At 59.3% G+C, this 19550-nt stretch overlaps 1 protein-coding gene across 1 annotated transcript; it reads left to right on the top strand.

Annotated features, from left to right (window-relative positions):
* The first annotated feature begins 693 nt into the window (after window positions 1-693).
* ETNK2 (ethanolamine kinase 2) lies at window positions 694-17676 on the top strand. The gene is made up of 8 exons (XM_036342815.1): window positions 694-985; window positions 2536-2795; window positions 5599-5721; window positions 11052-11194; window positions 12016-12099; window positions 14360-14505; window positions 15970-16043; window positions 17459-17676. Exons 1-8 carry the CDS (start codon window positions 731-733, stop codon window positions 17529-17531), a joined length of 1158 nt encoding a protein of 385 aa, XP_036198708.1. The 5' UTR covers window positions 694-730; the 3' UTR covers window positions 17532-17676.
* Window positions 17677-19550: the final 1874 nt, after the last annotated feature.

Below are 19550 nucleotides of genomic sequence, written 5' to 3'. Positions count from 1 at the left end.
TTTGCCTGGGGGCTTCCCTGCAAGGAACCGCCATAGAAATGCGGCAGGGGCTGCAGAGCCTTTTCCCAGGGGTCCAGGGACTGGAGGCAGAGAGCTGGGCAGAGGTGGGCCACGCAATCTTCTGGGTCGCGGCCGGATTCCCCGACACAGAATGGGGTGGGGGCGCAGGAAGAGCCCCCCTCCCCCGGCCTGCCCCAGAGAGAGAGGCTCCAGCCGAGGTAGGCAGCCACCTTACTGCCTCGAAAGCAAGGGAGCAAGCCCTGGGTGGAGGTGGGGGTGCCCCACGGTGCGGGGGAGACGGCCCGAGCCGCAGGCCCTCCAAGCGCCCCGCCCTCAGTCAAGGCCACGGCCCCGCCCCGCCCCCGCTCTTGCGTCATGTCCCGGCCCCGCCCCCACGCCGGGGCCTCCCCCGGGGGCGTCCCCCCGCCCCGCGCTCCAGGCTCCAGGTAGCGGCGGCTGGGAGCGCTTCCCGGCCCGGGGCCGCGCGGGGGAGGAGGGCGCGGAGGGGGCGTTCCCACGGCCCCCGCCCCGCGGCCCGCGCCCGTGATGTCACAGCCGCGGCCGGCCCCGGCGTCCCCGGGGCGGCGGGCGGCGAGGAGGCGGGCGCGGCGGGAAGGGGCTCCCGAGGCATGGCCTGACCCCGGCCCCTCCCCGCCGACGCCGCCCCCCAGCCGGCCCCCCTCCGCCGGGCGAGCGTGCGCGCGGCGGCTCCGAGGGGGCGGCCCCGGGAATGGCTGCGCCCCCTTCGGCTCCCGTGCCGCGCTCGCCCTTTTACCTGCGGAGGCCGGCGCCCGGCCCGCAGTGCCCATGGGGCATGGAGGAGAGCGCGGCGGCCGGCGCGCGCTGCCGGGAGCCTCCGGGCCCCCCGCGGGCCGCCGTTCCCTGCTTCGGGATCTCGGTGCACCCGGACGACATCCTGCCCGGCGCCCTGCGCCTCATCCAGGAGCTGCGCCCGCAGTGGAAGCCCGAGCAAGTTCGGACCAAGGTACCCGAGCGGGAGCGCGGGCGGCGACCCGGGCATCCCTGTGGGCGCAGGTCCCGGGGGGCGCGGCGCCGAGCAGGGGCATTGGGGCGGGGGGCTGCATGTGTGTTTCCTGGTCCGGCCGCCTCTCGCGCCCACCACACCCCCCTCCACTCGGGCTCGCGGGCGTGCACCCCGGAGGTCCACCTGCCCGCTGTCAGCGTGCTGCGCGCCGCCCCCTCCCCCTCCCCCCCCCCCCCCCCCCGTCGCGGCGCCCTGCTGCCCCCCTGGCTGCCCCGGGCGGGCGCGTACCCAGCGGGCAGGAAGCCTGCGGGCAGGAACTTTTCAGGAGCCCCCACACTCACACACGTTGCTGCCCCTTCTGCACCAGGTGGTGTAGCAAAGCCTCCAGGCTCTGAGCAGCCCCTGCCGGTCCCAGAATTCAGCTGGCCCCTGCGCTGTGTGGGAGTCCTCCCCATCTCCCCTGGCTCTGGCTCAGCCTCCCACCCCACTCCAACACACACACACACACACACACACACACACACACACGCACACACGGCGCCTCCCACACCCAAATGGACACATGCGCAGGGACACAGAGACTGGCACTGAGGTGTCTCTGGCTGGCACCCCAGCTGACCTGTGTCCCCTGAAAAAATGTGTCGCCTGCCCACCCTCCCATCCCTTCTGGGAGCTGCTTATAGAGGAATGCCCTGGGGAGGCGGGAGGCACCTGCAGCTTGTGCTGGAGTGGTAGTGGCTCCTCCTCTGGGAGGTTCTGGACCAAGTGTGGAAGCTGACAAACCCCTCTTAGGAGAAGGGTGGGTAGGTGGCATTTTCAAAATAAAAGATCTCTGGAATATGAGTGCCAAAGCATCAAGCTGGCCGGAGTTAATCCCGCTACTGGCCTAGCATGCTATCTGCCAGTCCCTCCCTCTTAGGGCCTCAGTTTCCCCACCTAGAATTGGTTTAGAGGTCCTCTACAAGGCCCTTCCAGCACTGACACTGTGCCCTATAAATTCCATGGTTCATTCCTCCTCGTCACCCCCTTGGGGAACCTGGTCTCCCAGCCCAGGGTCCATGGTCTCTTCCCGTATGGAACGCAGAGGCCCTAAGGAGCTCTGACCACCAAAGCCTGGGGGCGGGGGGCGGGGTGCCAACCTCAAGACCCTGGATGGGCAGGAGGGACAGCAGAACGCCCTCTGCCTACAGGCGGTGAGAGTTAGCCGGGTGGGGATGTACTCGTCCTGGGTGATCCTCTGCCACATCCTGGTCAATGGAGGTTTCCTTCAGGGCCAGGATGGAGGAGGAAGGAGAGAAGGGAGCTTCTAACCCCCAAGTGGTGTGCAGATTCCCCACACAAATCCCATCCCTGGAGGTAGGCCCAGGGTGCCTGGGCTGAGCCAGAGCTGCCACTGTTTTTTGAACTCGCTCATCCGTCCCAAGCGTTGAGGGGTGTTGAGCTCTATGTTAAATGAGTGTGAAGGACGGGGTTCTGTGTGGTTGTGGGCAGCCATGGGGGGCAAGAGCAGAGATCCCACGCCCCCCTGTGCCGCCCTCTCCCCATGTCAGCGCTTCACCGACGGCATCACCAACAAGCTGGTGGCCTGCTATGTGGAGGAGGACATGCGGGACTGTGTGTTGGTCCGGGTGTACGGGGAGCGGACGGAGCTGCTGGTGGACCGGGAGAACGAGGTCAGGAACTTCCAGCTGCTGCGAGCACACGGCTGTGCCCCCAAACTCTACTGCACCTTCCAGAACGGGCTGTGCTATGAGTACATGCGGGGCGTGGCCCTGGGGCCTGAGCACATCCGGGAGCCCCGACTCTTCAGGTGAGGAGGGTGCCCAGGGCCCTGTTCATCTCCACGCTTTCTTTCTCAGGCCTTGGGCTGGGGAATCCTTGGCCAGCTTCCATGGTGTAGAGTGGAGCCCATGAATGAGTCATAAGATCTGTGAACTCCCTGAAATTGCATGAAAAATGGGTGTGTGTATGTGGATAGCTATGCAAAGAGGGACGATAGCTTTGTGTATGTTTTCAGTGGGGTCTGCTAGGCGTTCTCAAGGGAGGCGCTTGAGAACTTAGGTGAACATGGGACCAAACAAGGCACCTGGTCCCCTAAATGCGGCAGGGATCCTCTTCCTGGTCCATGGAAACATCTCAGCCTTGGAAATGAAATCTGAGCCAAATCCCCAGCGGGTCAGGGAGTTTTGTTCCTCCCCTCCTGCCACGAGCTCAGGTGTGCTAGGAGAATGGCCGTGTTAGTAGCCCAGAGAGATGCCATCCCTCCCCCAGTGCGAGCTCCTTCCAGATGTCCTGATAAGGTGGGAATCCAGGTTTGGGGAGCTGCTGAGCTTCCAGAGGCTCACAGAACCCATGGTCCCCAGCGAGGCAGTCCTGTTCAATGCCTAGATCGATAGGACCTTCAAGCCCTGTGGCTGTGGGGCCTGGTGCACTGTTCTCTGTGCTGGGCAGGGAGGTTGGGCAGGATCCACCGTCCTCCCTCCAATGCTATGGCCATGTGCAGGGCACTCAGACCAGAGTGAGTTCCCAGGTGACACCGGGGACAGTGGCACAGGGGTCTGCCCAGGACCCTTGGGCTCTGTCCTGTCCCGCCCACAGGGAAGGAACCTTCCAAGTTCCGAGGGGCAACAACAAAGCCCCCCGCCACCCCGCCCTGGGAGTAGACCAAACACAGCTTCTTTGCTCCCTCGCCTGCTGCCATTCGCCCCAAGTTAGTGTCCCTGGCCCTATTTGCAGGGAACCCCTGTCAGGCCCCCTAGGGACTTAGAGGGAGGGAATCTAAGAGCCCCCTCACTCCTCCCCAGGGCTCCTGAACGCTGCTTCTGGGGCTGCTGAGGCCCCAGCAGATTCCCTTGAGTCGTATTTTGTAGCTGTGTGTTTGCATCTGGGTTTGGGGGATACACAAACCCACTTAAGGGGCATCCCAGGCTCCCCGCTGAGCAGCTCCACATGCACCCAGGCTGGAGAGGGAGGTCTGAGCAGGGCGGAGGGTGAGGAGCCCTGTCCTGCTTCCCCACCAACTCCTCCCAGCTCTTGTGCAAATAGCTCCGATATTGGCAGGTCCTCACCACGCCCAGTCTCACCGCCCCTGTGCATCTGAGGCTGTCACTCACCCTCTCAGGCACATAATTACCATTGTCAGGAAGAGGAAGATGGATTTAGGTTCAATAAGAAGAACTTGACAATATTCAGGGGAAAGCCAGAAGTTGGGCCAAGTGTAGGAGGTGGCCCTTCCTTGATACTCTTCCCAGGATAGACCATTATCTTCCTGGGATAAAGGTGGGTCTTTGAGGAAAGGCGGGGGTGGGGAGGGGGGGGCCTTTGGGAGCCACTTCCCCGCGTGGCCCTGAATCCCACCCCCCAACCTGCGCCTGTTGAGGCTCTGCAGCTTAGACGCCGCGTGTTGAGGTTAGCTTTCATTGCTATTCCAGACGGCATCCCTATTGGTATTCAAGGAAACACTCTGTTCGGAATCTTCCTTTGGGGAGGGAAGGCCTGGGTCCCAGGTCTGTTTCTCGCCTCGCCCACGCCCTGGGCTCCCTCCTCTTCCAGGGCCTCCGGCCTCTGAAAGCACAGCCTTCATCTCTCACCCACTCAGCTACTGCCACACCCCCCTGCCCCCTCCACCCTTTCGGGAGGTGGGAGCCTTGGGGGCCTCCAGAGGAGCCCCCCAGAGTGGCCTGTTACGCTGTTGGGAGATGGCCTGTCCCTTCCCAGGACCTGGCAAGGGGCGGGGGTGTCCCTGGACAGCTCGGCAACAAGGTTTCAAACAGCCACGGCCTTTGTTGTCTTTCCTCGATTATTATTGGAGCAACAGGCAGAGGTAAAGGAAGCTTGAATGTTGGAGGCTTGGCAGCCGGTGGGGGTGGGGCTCCAGAGGGGGAGCTGGCCCAGGCCTGGGGGAGCCCAGCTGGGACCCACGCCTCAGATGCTGGGTCCTTATCAAGGCCCTCCCTCTCTGACGGTCAGCCCTCCACCCACCTCCCCCCTCTGCCAGCAGCCTTCCCCTGAGCTGCTTTCTCTTCTCCCCACCGCCCCTCCTTCTCTCCTGGGACCTTGGATAATGTCCACAGGAGAACTTGAAAATAGAACGCTGGTTTGTTTTGCGTCCTTGGCACCCAGCCGCCAGCATCAACTCCCTGCCACAGAGGAAGGGGCTGCCCTGGGCCCGCCTGCGTCCCTCCCCACCTTGGCCAGGCTGATAAGAGGCGGGCATTTCTCCCTGCCTGGCATTACCACCCCTGATCCCTTGGTGCCCTGCGTTCACTTCCCCCTGAGGGTCAGAGTCCAGGGGTGAGGAGAGGCACCGGCCCCATCCCCAGTGATCCCTCTGTCCTCATTGGGTACATGACCTTGGGGTGGGGCAGGGTCACTGACCAGTGGCCAACAGCCCACTGCTTTGCCCTTCTGCTAGGCCAGCTCTCGTTCTGGAAAAGGACCTGCTAGGCCAAAGGCCAAGCTCATTTTCATGCCTCCGCTGAGATGTAGAGAGCGCTCTGGAAAGATAGGTCATAGCCCCAGACTCTGCCCTCTGGCCAGCCCCCTCCTACAGCGTAGGGCCCCTTTCCGGTCAGGAGGGGCTGATGCTCTACCCTTCCTGTTTTTTGCTATAGGCTGATCGCCTTGGAAATGGCCAAGATTCACACCATCCACACCAACGGCAGCCTGCCCAAGCCCACCCTGTGGCACAAGATGCACACTTACTTCACCCTCGTGAAGAACGAGATCAGCCCCAGGTACGGGGGTCTGGGTGGGCTCCAGGCTGCCACGGCCTCCGCCGCCTGAATGCGATCCCGCTCCCCCTTCCATTGCTGCACCCCACCCTGCAGGAGGGTTAGCCATTGCCAGGGAGAGTTGGGCCCATTGAGAAAGCTGAGGACCTGGGATCCACAGGTTTAGACCCATGCATGTGCTTCTTAATTCTTTTTTTAGTCCTCACCCGAGGATATGTTGTTGTTTTCATTGATTCTAAAGCAGCGGTTCTCAACCTGTGGGTCGCGACCCCTTTGAAAGTCGAACGACCCTTTCACAGGGGTCGCCTAAATACATCCTGCATATCAGATATTTACATTACGGTTCATAACAGTAGCAAAATTACAGTTATGAAGTAGCAACGAAAATAATTTTATGGTTGGGGGTCACCACAACATGAGGAACTGTATTAAAGGGTCGCAGCATTAGGAAGGTTGAGAACCACTGTTCTAAAAAGAGAAGAAGAAAGGAGGGAGGGAGGGAGGGAGGGAGGGAGGGAGAGAGAGAGAGAGAGAGAGAGAGAGAGAGAGAGAGAGAGAGAGAGAGAGAGAGAGAAACATCTATCAGCTGCCTCCTGCACGCAGCCTGACCAGGGATCGAACCTGAGACCCTTCAATGCACGAGATGACCCTGTAAGCACTGAGCAACACCGGCCAGGGCTGCTTATTTCTTCGTGAGTCTGCTGGTTGTGGCAGGGCCTAGGGTCAGGGACAGTGTCTCCCATTTTACTTAAAGGGCACCGAGGCTCAGAGCTCAGCTTTGCCCAGTGTCAGGGCTACTTGAGCTGCCTTCTAGCCTGAGGAGGAAAGCCTGTCCTCTGGCTTTCCTGACCAGTCAGAAGTCAGCTCATCGGCTGAGAAGGCCTTGGGACACCAAGACTCCTGCTGCTTGTCTGGATGCCTCTCATCCCCTCGTGCCCCACCCTCACCCCCACCCCCGCCTGGCAACCTTGCTTTCCACCTTATTCCGACTGACAGCTCGCTGTTTCCTCTCTGCTCTTTTCATCACCATCGTGACATCACCTTTCCCCAGATAAGACAGGACTCCCGGATAAGCCATCTGAGAGTCCGTCTAGCCTCCAGATACCTGACTCAGCCGCTTACTCTTGAGTGTTGAGTCAACAATGGGGGCAAGGAAGAAAGAGTGGTGTCACCCTGCCCCCCCCCCAAAAAAAAGGCTTGAACACCGTTTTTCCAGGTGTTCATGGGATGGGGTACACAGGTCTGAGGACAGGGTACCTCCTTCCCTCCTTGAAGATGACAAGACATGAATGGCATCTCTCCCGATCGTGTGTCCCTGTCACACTCGCGCACACAGGATGCCTTATCTGGGTCCTCCCACTTAAGGATTATCAGACGCTGCTTTGGGACTCTGTGTCCAGCATGGCTCATGTTCAGACCTTCTATGTTAAGTGTTATCTCTGGGACAGGAGCCGCCTTGCCTCTTGGGACTAGAACAGCACACAGAGGGTAGGATCCCCTGGCATCTCAGCCAACAGGACCTGAGATCCCCCAGCCCACCTCTTCCATTTTACAGATTAAGAAACTGAGACCCTGGGTGGGGATAGGACTTGCCCAAGGTCATTGCCATCAGTGGCAACTCGAGGACCAGAGTCCAGGCCTGATGCTCAGGCATAACCCTTGCCACTGCAGCTTCCCTTGAATCTGCGGTCACTGTGTATCCTTTGCGGGGTTGGGGGGGGGGGGGGGCGGAGCGGAGTGACCTTGTTGGGAGGAGAGTCTTCTCTGGAGAAGAACTGACCAACTCCCTTTGTTCTTGTCACACTTTTGACCTTGGGCAAATCAACTTGCTTAACTTTCTTAAGCCTCTTTAGGAGGTGATGCCCGCCCTGCCCTTGCCCAGGATACCCCATAGCAGGCTGTGATGAGCAACCACTCAGACAAGATGCAGCACCTGAGTCCTGTAATAACCCTGTCTCATAATTTTCCTAATAACCCTGATGTAGTCCATCCTTCATTTCACAAGCACGGATTGATTGGGATTTAAAACAATAAACATACCAAGGTGGCAGTGGCTCTGCCCACAGAAGCTTAGGGACCCCTCTGGGTAAAGAGGTCCTGCCCGTGCAGAGCCATAGAAGGAGGCAGGGTGTGTAGTGTGCGCCAGGGGTGGGAGAACCAGGGACGGTCTTCCTAGCAGAGATGGGAAGGGAGGCGCTCTGGCTGGAGGAGGTGGCCTGAGCACAGCTTGCTCGTGGATGAGGGGTAGACGAGTTGGCCGGAGCAGATCTTCAGGAAGGGTTGGGAGGGGTCTGGAGAGAGAGAGCTGCAGGGGTCGTGTGAGCTGGAGCAAGCGTGTGAGGGGGCCTTGAAGGTCAGGTTAAGGAACGAAGATTCAGTTTGGCTGCAGTGGAAAGTACTTGTGAAGGTGTTTGAGCTGGGGACTCAGGTCAGTAACCTGCCCAGGACGTGGTGGAGGCGGGAGTTAGGGCAGCAGGGATTGGGGTAGGGAGACCAGCTGGAGGAGTGTTACAATGGAATGGGCAACAAACAGTTAGAACTAGGGGAAAGGTGAACGTCGCTGATGTGCGGGAAGGCTAAATAGCCATCTCAGACGGTGAATAAAGAAAAATGGAATTTATTTAAGGAAACGGAGGCAGAGGATGGGGATGTCCAAAGGGAAGGGCCACCCAGCACTGAGCCAAAGGGTACTGGGTCCATGATGACAGCAGTAACACACTTAGGACAGTGACACAAGGAAGGGCATAGAGGAAGCCACAGGGGAGCCTCGGCTGGGCTGCTGTGGCTCAGGGAACCTGCCTGGGAGACAGGTTCGGGGAGTGGCCCGGGACGAGCTGCCGCTGCCTGTTGCGCCCCTGGTTGGGGTCTCTTACAGGGAAGAGGGGGAAGGGAATGGCTCCTTGAAGGGAGAGCACTGCGCGGCTGGGTCCCTCGTCCGGAGAGTATGTCTCTCTCTTGCAGGTGGAAATCCTAGGGGAGGTCTCGGAGGGGGAGGAGGGCGGGGGGGGGGGGTTCTCAATAGAATATTCATCAGCCTTCCAGGTGTGCTTTTTTAGGTCGTGGTCTCCACTGATTGGTTGCCGTCAGGGCAGAGCGTCATTAGTCAGTTTAGCTGGTTCTGAGGCAGCCAGGGTGGCACTTGTCTGGTTTTGCTGCTTTTCTGGGCCTGGAGCTGAAATTCAACTGAGGCCAAGATGTTATCTTCAGGGAGGAAAGGTCATGATCAGCGATACGCTAGGGGAAGACAGAATACCTGGGTACAAGGGTCTTGTTTTCCAAATCCGATCCCGAGAGCTGAGTGGACACTGGCCAGGCGTCCGTCCCTTCATCAGGGAGAGCCCCAGGCCCCGTCACCCGCCCCCGCGGCCTCGGAGGGACAGGAGCCGCCGCCTGGCGTGTGAAAGTCTCCGAGATGCCCCCCCTGCCGGGCCCTCAGCCCTGGAGAGGATGGGGTGTCGGGGCTGAGGGACGCTGTGCTGGCGAGGGTCCAGGTGCTGGGGGAGGGAGGGAGGTCAGGACTGTTCCCACGGTAACCATCTGTGTGGCCTTGGGGTGGGTAGTGTGGGGTCAGACGGAGGTCAGGGCCTGGGCAGCAGGCATCTTGGATGGCAAAGCCATGTTTTTCAAGCTGAGACCTGGGCAAAGCGAAGGAGGCCTCCTCAGTTTTATCTTTGGATGGTCTCCGTCCAAGAAAAAGGAGAATCTTTAAAAAAAAAAAAAAAAAAAAAAAAGGTAGCTTCTTAGGGAGAGCCAAGAGGGAAATGCATGCTATGCAGCCTGTGGCTACAGATAAACTCCAGTGAAGGGGGGGCGGGAGGCCTCCCTGACAGCCCCTAACAGATGCCTGCGCTCCCAGGGGCCTGCGCTCCAGGGGGCACCGGGCCCTCGTGGTTAGAGGCCTGGCTTGATGCCCATCCTTGGACGGGCTGAGGCCCGGGCTCCTTAGTGAGGACGCAGAGGGTCTAGATGTACAGGAGACACCTGAGGCTGGAAGGAAGACTGCCCTTCCTTGAGCCTCAGTTTCCCCATGCGGCTGATCTGGAGACCAAGGATCCTCTTTAGCTTTGACCTCCTCAAAGTGTGAGGCAGTCTGCCACTCACCCATCTCCGGGGGGACGTGGGGACACGTTAGACGCCGAGGACTCTTCCACACATTCCGGTTTCTGGGCTGGGGGTGTGGGCACCCGTGGGAGCTTCGGGAGGACCTCTCTCCATCTCACCCCCCTGCACATCCTCTCGCTGCCCTGGACGAGAGAGCACACAGGACATGCCTGCGTGGAAACACGCCGCCAGCCCCTCCCCTCCTCCATGGGTGGTTCTGGGGTTCTTTCTAAGGGCCCTGCTGACTCATTGGCTCTTCAGTGTGCACGGAACCTGTGCTTCCTGGGGCCGCAGTTCAGAGCTTCTGTGCACAGCGTCTCCTCATCAGCTTCCCAGGCCTCTGAGGGGCCCATTCATTCACTCCTCAGTGTGTGCAGTGGGAGCGGGTGGGGCAGAGGGGCTCCAGGAGCTTTGTTCCTGCCCTCAGGTGGCCCACACCCTCTGGCCCTCAGGGCTCTGGGACAAGGAAACTCACACTCCTCCTTCAGGGTGGCAGGCACGATATCGGGGAGCTACACCGCCGGTGCTCCCCTCTGGACGGTCCCCATGCGCCCTGGGCCTCGCAGGAGGGAGCCCAAGAAGCACCTTCTTTGCTTGCTGCTGTGGCTGCATGGCTGCCTGTGGGATATGAAGTGAAACTATACGATCCCGGTGCCGCCGGCTGCCAGAGCGTGAGGGACACGGACCAGCACATCTCTGCCTCCCCCGGAGCGTGCCAGCGCTCCAGCCCTGCCGGGCCCTTCATCTGAGGAACTTCTCAGGGAGCCTTGTTTTAGAGCGGCCCCTTCCCCAGGAATCCTCCCTGCACCTCCCTGCGTCCTAAGATCAGGTCTGTGCACCCTGCACAGCTGCCCCTGTTCTTACTCAGAGATCAGTGCGTTCGGTCACTCATCCTCACCTCCCCATCCTCCCTGGGCCTCCTTCAGAACCTCCCTGTCTCCTTCACGAAGTAGCAGGGATGTCCTTCCATCAGGGAGGATGGTGCTTTGCAAAATGCTTTGAAGCCAGGGTTTCCATCAACTTCTTAGAGTAACCATGGGTCATCAGGACAGGAAGCCCTAGTGCCATTTTGCAGATGACAAAAGATTGGCCATATGTCCAGGTTCCCTCTGCAGCACGAGGTCATGAGGAGGCCAGAGCTCAGGGCTTTGGAGGCCAAGCCCCTGCCTGTCCACCTTCAGCCACCCCCCCTTCTCAGTCCCCCCTCCACGGCCCCCTCTCTCGCCCCCCAGCCTTTCCGCAGACGTCCCCGCGCTGGAGGTGCTGGAGCGGGAGCTGGCCTGGCTGGAGGAGCACCTGTCCCAGCTGGGCTCCCCTGTGGTGTTCTGTCACAACGACCTGCTCTGCAAGAACATCATCTACGACAGCACTAAAGGTGCGGCTGCGTCAGCCCGGGCGGCGGCAGGTCCTGCTCCCAAGGCTGGTCCCGGGACAAGACAGGAGACTTTTCACTTAGATCTTAAGTTCATTTGTAGGAGAGAAATGGAAAAGGAGCAAATTCCCCCTTAGAAAAGTCTGTGCCAGGAAAGGGCTCACCGGCAGGGTGTGTGGAGGTCTTTCATGTCGGGGCACCCGAGTGACACCCCCCACAATGCTTTGGTCTTCCCACGCCTTCTCGGCTGTTTCAAGCCTTCCGGTGGCCTGACCTGAGCTTCCCCCAGGGAACCCTTTTGCTTTATTTTTATTATTATGATTATTTTTAAATATATATTTTTATTTCAGAGAAAGGGGCAGGGAGAGAGAGGTAGAAACAGCAATGATGAGAGAGAATCATTGATCAGCTGCCTCCTGCACACACCCCCACCCCCACTGGGGACCGAGCCTGCAACCCAGGCATGTGCCCTTGACTGGAATCAAACCTGGGACCCTTCAGTCCGCAGGCCAACGCTCTACCCGCTGAGCCAAACCTGCGAGGGCGGGAGCCCTCTGGTTTAAATCTGGCCCTCGACCATGCTGAGGACAGATGTCTTTACATGGGGAGAGCCCCAGGGACTAGCTCTGTGAGAGGGACAGCTGGAGTGGGGGAGGGCAGGTGGACGGATGGACAGATAGAAGGAAGCAGCTGAAGAATGCTGCCGAAGAGGTTGGGTGAGGCCAGCTTGCTGCGAGGCCAGCACAGGAGTGGTGAACTGCACACAGCGTGACCGGGCTTGTCCAGGTCTCCAGGGCCGACCTCCGCGCTTCTCTACCCCACAGGTCACGTACGGTTCATTGACTATGAATATGCCGGCTACAACTACCAAGCTTTTGACATTGGCAACCATTTCAATGAGTTTGCAGGTGAGAGGGGCGTTGCTCTTTGGCCTGCGTCCAACATTCCCTCTGTATGTTGGCTGGCCAGGTCAGGGAGAGGATGAGAGGGGTCCTGTACTTGGGGGTGGAGCCTAGACAGCCCCTGGGGCGGGGAGGTGGATGGGGAGACACAGCCTGCATTGGAGAGCACCAAGTCTCCTGGGGGAGGCAGGACCCACCTACACAGGGCACACCTGTGGCCAATCTGGCAGTTTGGTACAAAGTAGGAAGGCATGCATACGTAGGATCCCTGGCTTGGCGTGTGACTTAGAAAAAGACCCCTTTCTCTGGGTACATGCAGCCCTCGCCAGCTGGGCCAGCACAGGACAACCTCAGCCTCGACTCACCCCCTTGCCCAAGCTCCTTTCTGCCCAGTGCAACCTGCAGGCTTGTAGACGAGGGCCCAGCAGGCAGGTAAGTCGCAGAACAAGCTGTAAGCAGCTACTTGCCTGGGGCCATTATGAAAAGAACCTCGTTGAAACTAGTTAAAGTATGTCCTCTGCGGCTTGGCTCCCTGACTTTAAACCCTGGCTCTGGTGCTTGCTGCCTGGCCCTTGCCTTCTCTGTGCCTCTGTAGAATGGAGATAAAACACTAGGACCTGCTTCTTAGTATCCATATGAGACACACACACACACAAGTATGGCACATACTAAGCAGATATTAGCACTGGCTGCTGATACCAGGACGGGAAGCCTTCTGCAGCCCAGAGACTGGAGCAGGGCTGGATGGTGGACGCGGAAGTGTTTCCTGGGAGTAGGCGGTGTGTACACAGAGTCAATGTGTAGGGAAGCAGGGTGATTGTGCCCAGCTTGAGAGCTTGTTATAAAACAATTCTGTAGGGTGAAAAGCTACGCCCTGACACTGGGGTTGGAGGGACACCCCAGGATGGCAGTGTGAGGTGCCCAGCAGCCCCTGAGGCTTAGGATAAGCCTCACCTGGCCCAGCTTCAGCCACTCCGCAGCCCAATCTAGGCCAATCACGACCCTTCTGGAACCCCAGCTGACCAGGTCTGTTGGCCTATCGAGTGCTAATTATACCCGAGGGTATGACTCCCAGGCACCAGAGGCTCAGCTGGGCAGAGCAGCTGAACTGTGGGGGTGGCACGAGCTGAGACTGGCATCTGCAGGGCACTGGGGCCGTGCGTGCTCAGCTGCCAGGCCCACTGACCCTTCCAGAAGGGATCATTCCTAAGCATGTTAAGTCCTTCTCATCCACCACACAGAGCGAAGTCCAGCTGGAATTTCTCCCAGAGGGCAGATTGCATCCTGCTCCTAAGTTGAGAATGAAGGAGGAGGACTGAGCATGGAGGGGGGGCGGGGAGGGGGGCAAGGAGAGGGAGCTGGGGAGAGGGACCTCCAGGGTTCGTGGGAACCAGGGGGCCTGTTACTGGGAGCTGGAAATCCCATCCTGAACCCACCTCCAACCAGCTGCCTGACCTTGACCAAGTGCCTTCTCTCTGGGCCTTAGTTTCTGCATCTGCACAAGGAGATTCCTCCTAGCCATACTCTTGGGGCCCTGGGCGACCGAGTGTGTTTCTCCAGAAACCTAAGGGAAGCGAGGGAAGGAAAGAAGAGGGAGGAAGAGACCGGGGAAGGTGGTCCAATCCTAATTCTGTCTTAAATAAACTGCTGCTTTCTGTGCCAGCTCTAAAGCCCAGGCCTCTGCCGCTGTGCCCGGGATGTGCCCAGGTGCTGGGCTGGCAGCTTGAGGACTCAAGGAAGGGCAGGCCAGAAGGGATGGAGGCCACCCAGTCCTGGCTGTTCCCCAGTCGTCTGGAGGATTGGGTGGGGGCAGGTGCCTTGGAAGCTGCTGTGAACGCTCTCCGTGATGTTTGAGTAGCCGGCCCACAGGAAGCAGCGTTTGAGTCACACAGAGCCCTTCGTTTGCAACGGAGAGATTTGGGCCCATGAGAGGAAAGGGCTTGTCCGAGGTTAACTGGAGGTCAGCATCGGACCTAAGACAGCTGAGCCCTGACTCAATGCTGTGCCCCAAATGTGACATCGTGTTATATAGGGCACTGGGGAGACAGGGGGTCCCCATCACACCCAGGACTATCCCTTGCCCCTCAACCAGTCTGCTTCTCTCAGTGCCCCAGATGGGGTGGGGGTCGACACTCTACACATTACAGGCAGCCAGCAGGCTGCATTCCTAGGCTCCGCCCAGCGAAGCAGGGAACACCTGAGCTGGAGGAGGCCCCAGGTGGGCCATCTCCCAGCCCCTTCGGTGATGCCGCCTCCCTCCCACCAGGTGTGAATGAAGTTGATTACTGCCTCTACCCTGCGAGGGAGACCCAGCTACAGTGGCTGCACTACTACCTGCAGGCACAGAAGGGGATGGCCGTGACCTCCAGCGAGGTGCAGCGGCTCTACGTGCAGGTCAACAAGTTTGCCCTGGTGAGTGCGTGTGGCTTGGTGGCTGGCAGGGAGCAGGGCAGGGCGGAGCCTGGAGGTGGGACAGGGACCCACCCCCAGCTCCTGCCTCTCACAGTCTCCTGGCGGAGGAAACAGGGCCAGGTGTGAGGTCCCGGGGAACCCTACCCTAGAGGTGAGATCGAGGAAGAGCCCTCTCAGGCACCCCCATAATACTAACGTACCCTGTTCCCTGCTTCCCCCACCCCCCCAGGTCTAGGTTCTCCCTTTCCTGGAAACTGCTTCCAGGAAATCTCAGCTTCCTATTTTAGCAGTTCTCTCACTTGGACCAGTTCTTTCTAGTGTCTAACCTTAATCTTTCATGCTACAGTTAAACACTCCCCTTCTTTTCTATAGCCTTTGGAGGAGATAGAGAATGAATGTTAGCTCTAATCCTCCTTGTTAGCGTCCTCTGCTGACTCAGAACTCCGTAAGCCTTTCCCGTCAGGCTCTTCCTGCTCCGATTACTGTGCTGTCGGTTCTTGATCCGTGTGCCACTTACTCGGGGTCATGGTTCATGCCAGGTGTCCACTGGTGTGTGCCCAGGAGCATGCTAACTAGTCTTACTAGTGTCAGCCATGCGTAAGCAAGTAAGTCAGCTGCCCCGAATTTCACAATCCACCGAAGTTCAGCTGCCCTTTCTGTCCTCACGGCACAAAGCTGGTTCTCCTTCAGGCTCTTCCTCCTGGCTTGTTTCACTCAATGCCTTTCTCTTGCTAAAGTTTCTAGGGGTCACTCATACTTGCGAATTGGCCTACGCCCCCTTTAAGTCCTGAAAAGGGCAGAAAGTGGAGGGCGGTACTGGATAGTCAACCCCAGAGCAAGCAGGACTTGGGCCGGGGTGGGGGACCCCAGCAGGGAAAGTACTGGTGTCACCGCTGTTTGTTGGGGGGCAGCCGGAAGCTCGGCTCTCGGTGACCTGGGCCCCTGGACGCCTCTGGCTCTGGGGGAAAGTTGAAAGCTCAGTGCCCAGATTCTGGCTTCTTATTCCCACATCTACACTCATTTTCCAGCTCGACCACCTCCTGATAGAAGGTAGGGAAAGGTCTCTTTAAGGGGCCGTCTACCAGACCTGGCCTTGATGGCCATGTGGCTGGGCACTGCTGAGGGGCACTAGCCCCCACCCCGTCCTGGACCTGTTGGCCTTGAAGCCTTGAGGAGGAGCTGCCCTGGCGCGGACGCCGGGGGTCACCTCTGTGTGGGCCGGGAGCACCATCTCGCCGACCTCCCGAGGGGGCTGGGGGGAGAACCGACCCTGCTTGCCTTCTGCTAGAGGGAGTGGAGTCCCCAAATGCCACCTGGTGACCTTGCCTCCTGCGCTGGGGAGACCCCACCGTGTCCCTGCCAGCGTCCTGGTTCTGTGTTTGCCAGAGAGACTGCGCCCCTGGTGTGCCCGGGGTCAAGGACAGGCTTGGGAGGATGCCCAGCCACCCTCTGCTCTGTTTGCAGGCATCTCACTTCTTCTGGGCGCTCTGGGCCCTCATCCAGAACCAGTTCTCCACCATCGACTTCGATTTCCTCAGGTGAGACTCGGGGCCGGGGGGAGGGCGGGGGGGCGGGGGGGAGGAAGGTGAGGGTGTGGGGGCAAAGGACAGCCCAAATGGAACGTCCAGAGTCCATGCCTCTGCTAACGTGTCCCCACCAGCCAGCCAGGGCCAGGGGTCAGTGCTCCGGGGGAGGTCAGCAGCTGGTGCAGCTCTAGAAGGAGCCTGGAGTTCATGCACCTGCCCTGCCTGGCGGGCGGGCGATTACACTTTCCCTGCCTCCTCCTGCAGCTGTAGGGCCCTGGCCACGGGGCTGGTGGGGAATGGGGTGGCTGCAAATCAGTCTGAAAGGTCATGAGCCCAGCCGCCATTCCTTAGCAGAGGGGTCAGCGTTCCCGAGTGGAAGTGACTTGCTGAGGCCACTGGGTGGTTTCGTGCTTGCTGTGGGGGCTGTCAGACCCCACTCCTCCTTCAGCGGCCCCCAGGGACGTGCTGCAGGCTGTACCGACATTGTACTCAGATACAGACTCCACGGGGGTGGGGGTGGGGGGTTACATCATGTGGGTACATACGCCCCTAAGGGCCAGGAATCACTTTGTTCTTCATTGTGGTCCAGTCTCCTCCCGTCTCCTCCCCATCCATCCTGGTTTCAAAGTGTCCACAGCCATTAGAGGTAGGCGGTCAAAGGCTCAATGAGCTACATCACCATCAGGATGGCTACTCTCAGATAAACAGAACATAATTGTTGGCAAGGATGTGGAAAAACATGTGGTCCGTGCAACTGTGGGAAACAATACTGTTCTTCCTCAACAATTAGAGTGACTGTGTGACCCAGCAAGCTCACTGCTGGGGAGAAGGACTGAAATCAGGGGCTCAAAGGGGTACCTTGGCGCCCATGTTCACGGCAGCATTTTTCACAATAGCCAAGAGTAGAAGCACCCCATGCCCATCGATGGCAGAATGGGTCAACAAAATGTGGTGAATTCATGCACTAGAACATTATTCAGCCTTAAAAGGGGGATCACATCACGTGCTACCCTATGAATGGACCCGAGGACACTGTGCTAAGTGAAATAAGCCAGTTACAAACCCAGAAACTGTAGGATCCCCCTCTATGAGATAACTTCACAGGAACAGAAAGTAGAGTGGTGGTGCCAGGGGCTGGGGCAGGGACAGGGAGAGTTGCCGTTGGAGGGGTATAGAGGTCAGTTTTGTAAAATGAAGTCCTCGGGATCTGTTGCTGAACTGTAAAACATCAAAAATGACCTTGTTGGAGAAGAGTAGGTTTAGTCTGTGCTGAGAAGAAAGTAAAATTATAATTGAAGTAAAAAAAAAAAAAAATCAGCCTGGGCTGGGGTCGACCTGCACAGACCTGGGTGGGCTGCACTGGTGAGCGGCTGTGTGAGCCCCAGCACAGCTCCCCTCCTCACCCCAGCTCCCTTCCGTCTTCGCAGGTACGCAGTGATCCGATTCAACCAGTACTTCAAAGTGAAGCCTCAGGTGTCCGCCTTGGAGATGCCAAAGTGACCCGCGCCCCCCTCCCTCCCCTCCCCATCTGCCTGGCAGGCTGGTTCTCCGGGACTTGGCTCTGTTCTGGGGTCTGCACCCTCGGACAAGGTGGGAGAGGGGCCAGGTGGGTATCCGGGGAGAAGGCTGCCAGCCCCTCGTGGGCGCTGCTGTGACCACATTCTCTTGTTTGGAGGTGTTGATGGACCTAGCTCTGGGGGTCCCCTTGGCCTGGCCAGACCTGGGGTGGCGGGGAGTGCTTGCAGCAACCAGAACTCAGACCACAGCCACCCCTGGGAAGCCAGCGTTCTCAGCCCCAGGCCAGGCTGGAGTCTGGGCTGCCTTAGAGGTGTCTTCAACCCTCCTGGCTTGGGGAGAGGGACAGTTGGGAGGGTCCTTTCTACCTCCAGTGCCCTGAGCCTGCAGCCACCTCCCACAGGCCCCATGTGGGAGGTGTGGAGCCCAAACCAGCACCATGCCAACTCTGACAGGTGGATGTACATATTTTGGGGGGTGAAGAGGGGGGGTGGGAGGGAGGGTTCTAGAAGGGTTTGAGACCTCCCTAGCAACTGCCTCATCTGCGATGTTTCTTCGAGCCAGATCCAATCAAATAGCCCCTTCCCAAACCTCAGTCCAGGGGCTCGTCCTGTGCCCTCTGCTCTGCGCTGTCCCTCTGCAGCCTGCTGGGAGGAAGGCCAGGGAGCGCCAATGTCCTGGGCCTCCGGAGCCTGGCTCTACTTCCTGCTGTGGCTTGGCCAGAGGGGAAGGGCCAGCAGCCTTGTTCCTCCCCCTGCCTCCTCGGGATCGGTCTCTCCATGGCCACCCACTTGGGGTGGACTAGTGGGAGTCGAGGAGCAGGCCCGGGCCCAGGGCTCTCCTGGCAGGCTGCAGCCTGGGTAGGATCTGGCTAAAGGTGCCGACATCATTGTCTGACTCTCAACAGTCTCCACCTCCTTTCTGCCCTCGCAGCCTGGGCCCAAAAAGTAATTCATTTGTAAATTATCTTGATTTTTCTGCATTAAAATGGCCATTCTGGACCACTCTGTGTCTGAGTGCAGCTGAGGAGGCTTTGACTGGAGGGTGTTGTTAATATGCCTGTGGTGGTGGTGGGGCGGGGGAGTGTTCCAGCCCCCGTGGGGTCCCCTCAGGTAAGCCAGGTGTCCCCTGCACTGGATGCACCTGGCCTGCCTAGCCCTGGCTCCTGGTTTGGGGCAGATCTGGTGGTTTCTGCCTTTGACCATCTTGCTAGACTCAGTTGGCTCTGGGAGGATGTGGACTCCTAGAGCGTGGCTTTATCCAGAGGTTGAACCAGTGGGACACTGAAGGGTAGTGGACCACTTCTACCGTGGTCCTCCGGCTCGGGTCTGCCTGGAACCAATCTGTCGCTTTCAGGAGGCTAGAGAGAAGGGAGGCAGGAGCTCCAGGTGAGCTGGGGTGCCCGTCTCAGCAGCCCAGATTGCTAGGGCTGCCTCAAGACTGGGGAGCAGTGCCTCCAGGCACCCCCCCCCAAGTGCCCCGGGCCCATAGGGGCAGTATCGGCCCCTGTCAGGTGGACTCTGGCTGTTTGACTTTTGCCTGCAAAAGTGCCAGGGTTCCATGGCAACTGCTGAGCCGAGCTGGCCTGCAGCCGGAACTGCCTCCAAGGTCCCGGTGACCTGCTGTGGCTGGGCCCCAGTGGGCAGCAGGACTGAGCCCAGGGGTGCCAGCGGCACAGGGGTGGTGCCAGGTCTGGGCAGGGCAGGCCCTGAGGGTTCTCTGTGGGGTCAGGTGGTCACGGTGTAGCCCTCCTGTGGACTGAATGGCAGTGCCCGCTCTCTGTTCCTCTCAGATCCACCTCCGGAGCTGAGGGCAGGAACGACCATCCTCCCGGGCCTTGATGCCATAGTGTCGGAGATGGTGTTGCAGTGATGAGCAGGGAATGGCTGGTCCAGGGACCCCAGGTACCGTTCTGGCCCCTACGGCCCCTGGTCCCCACACTCACAAGGGTGTTAACCTGCAGGCACCATCCTACTCCTTTGGAAAAGCATCCTTATTCCTCAA

This window comes from Myotis myotis, unplaced genomic scaffold, assembly GCF_014108235.1.
Source record: "Myotis myotis isolate mMyoMyo1 unplaced genomic scaffold, mMyoMyo1.p scaffold_m19_p_18, whole genome shotgun sequence".
Classification (NCBI taxonomy): Eukaryota; Metazoa; Chordata; class Mammalia; order Chiroptera; family Vespertilionidae; genus Myotis; species Myotis myotis.
The sequence above is the reverse complement of the archived record's forward strand: the minus strand, read 5'-3'. Positions and strand labels throughout refer to the sequence as shown.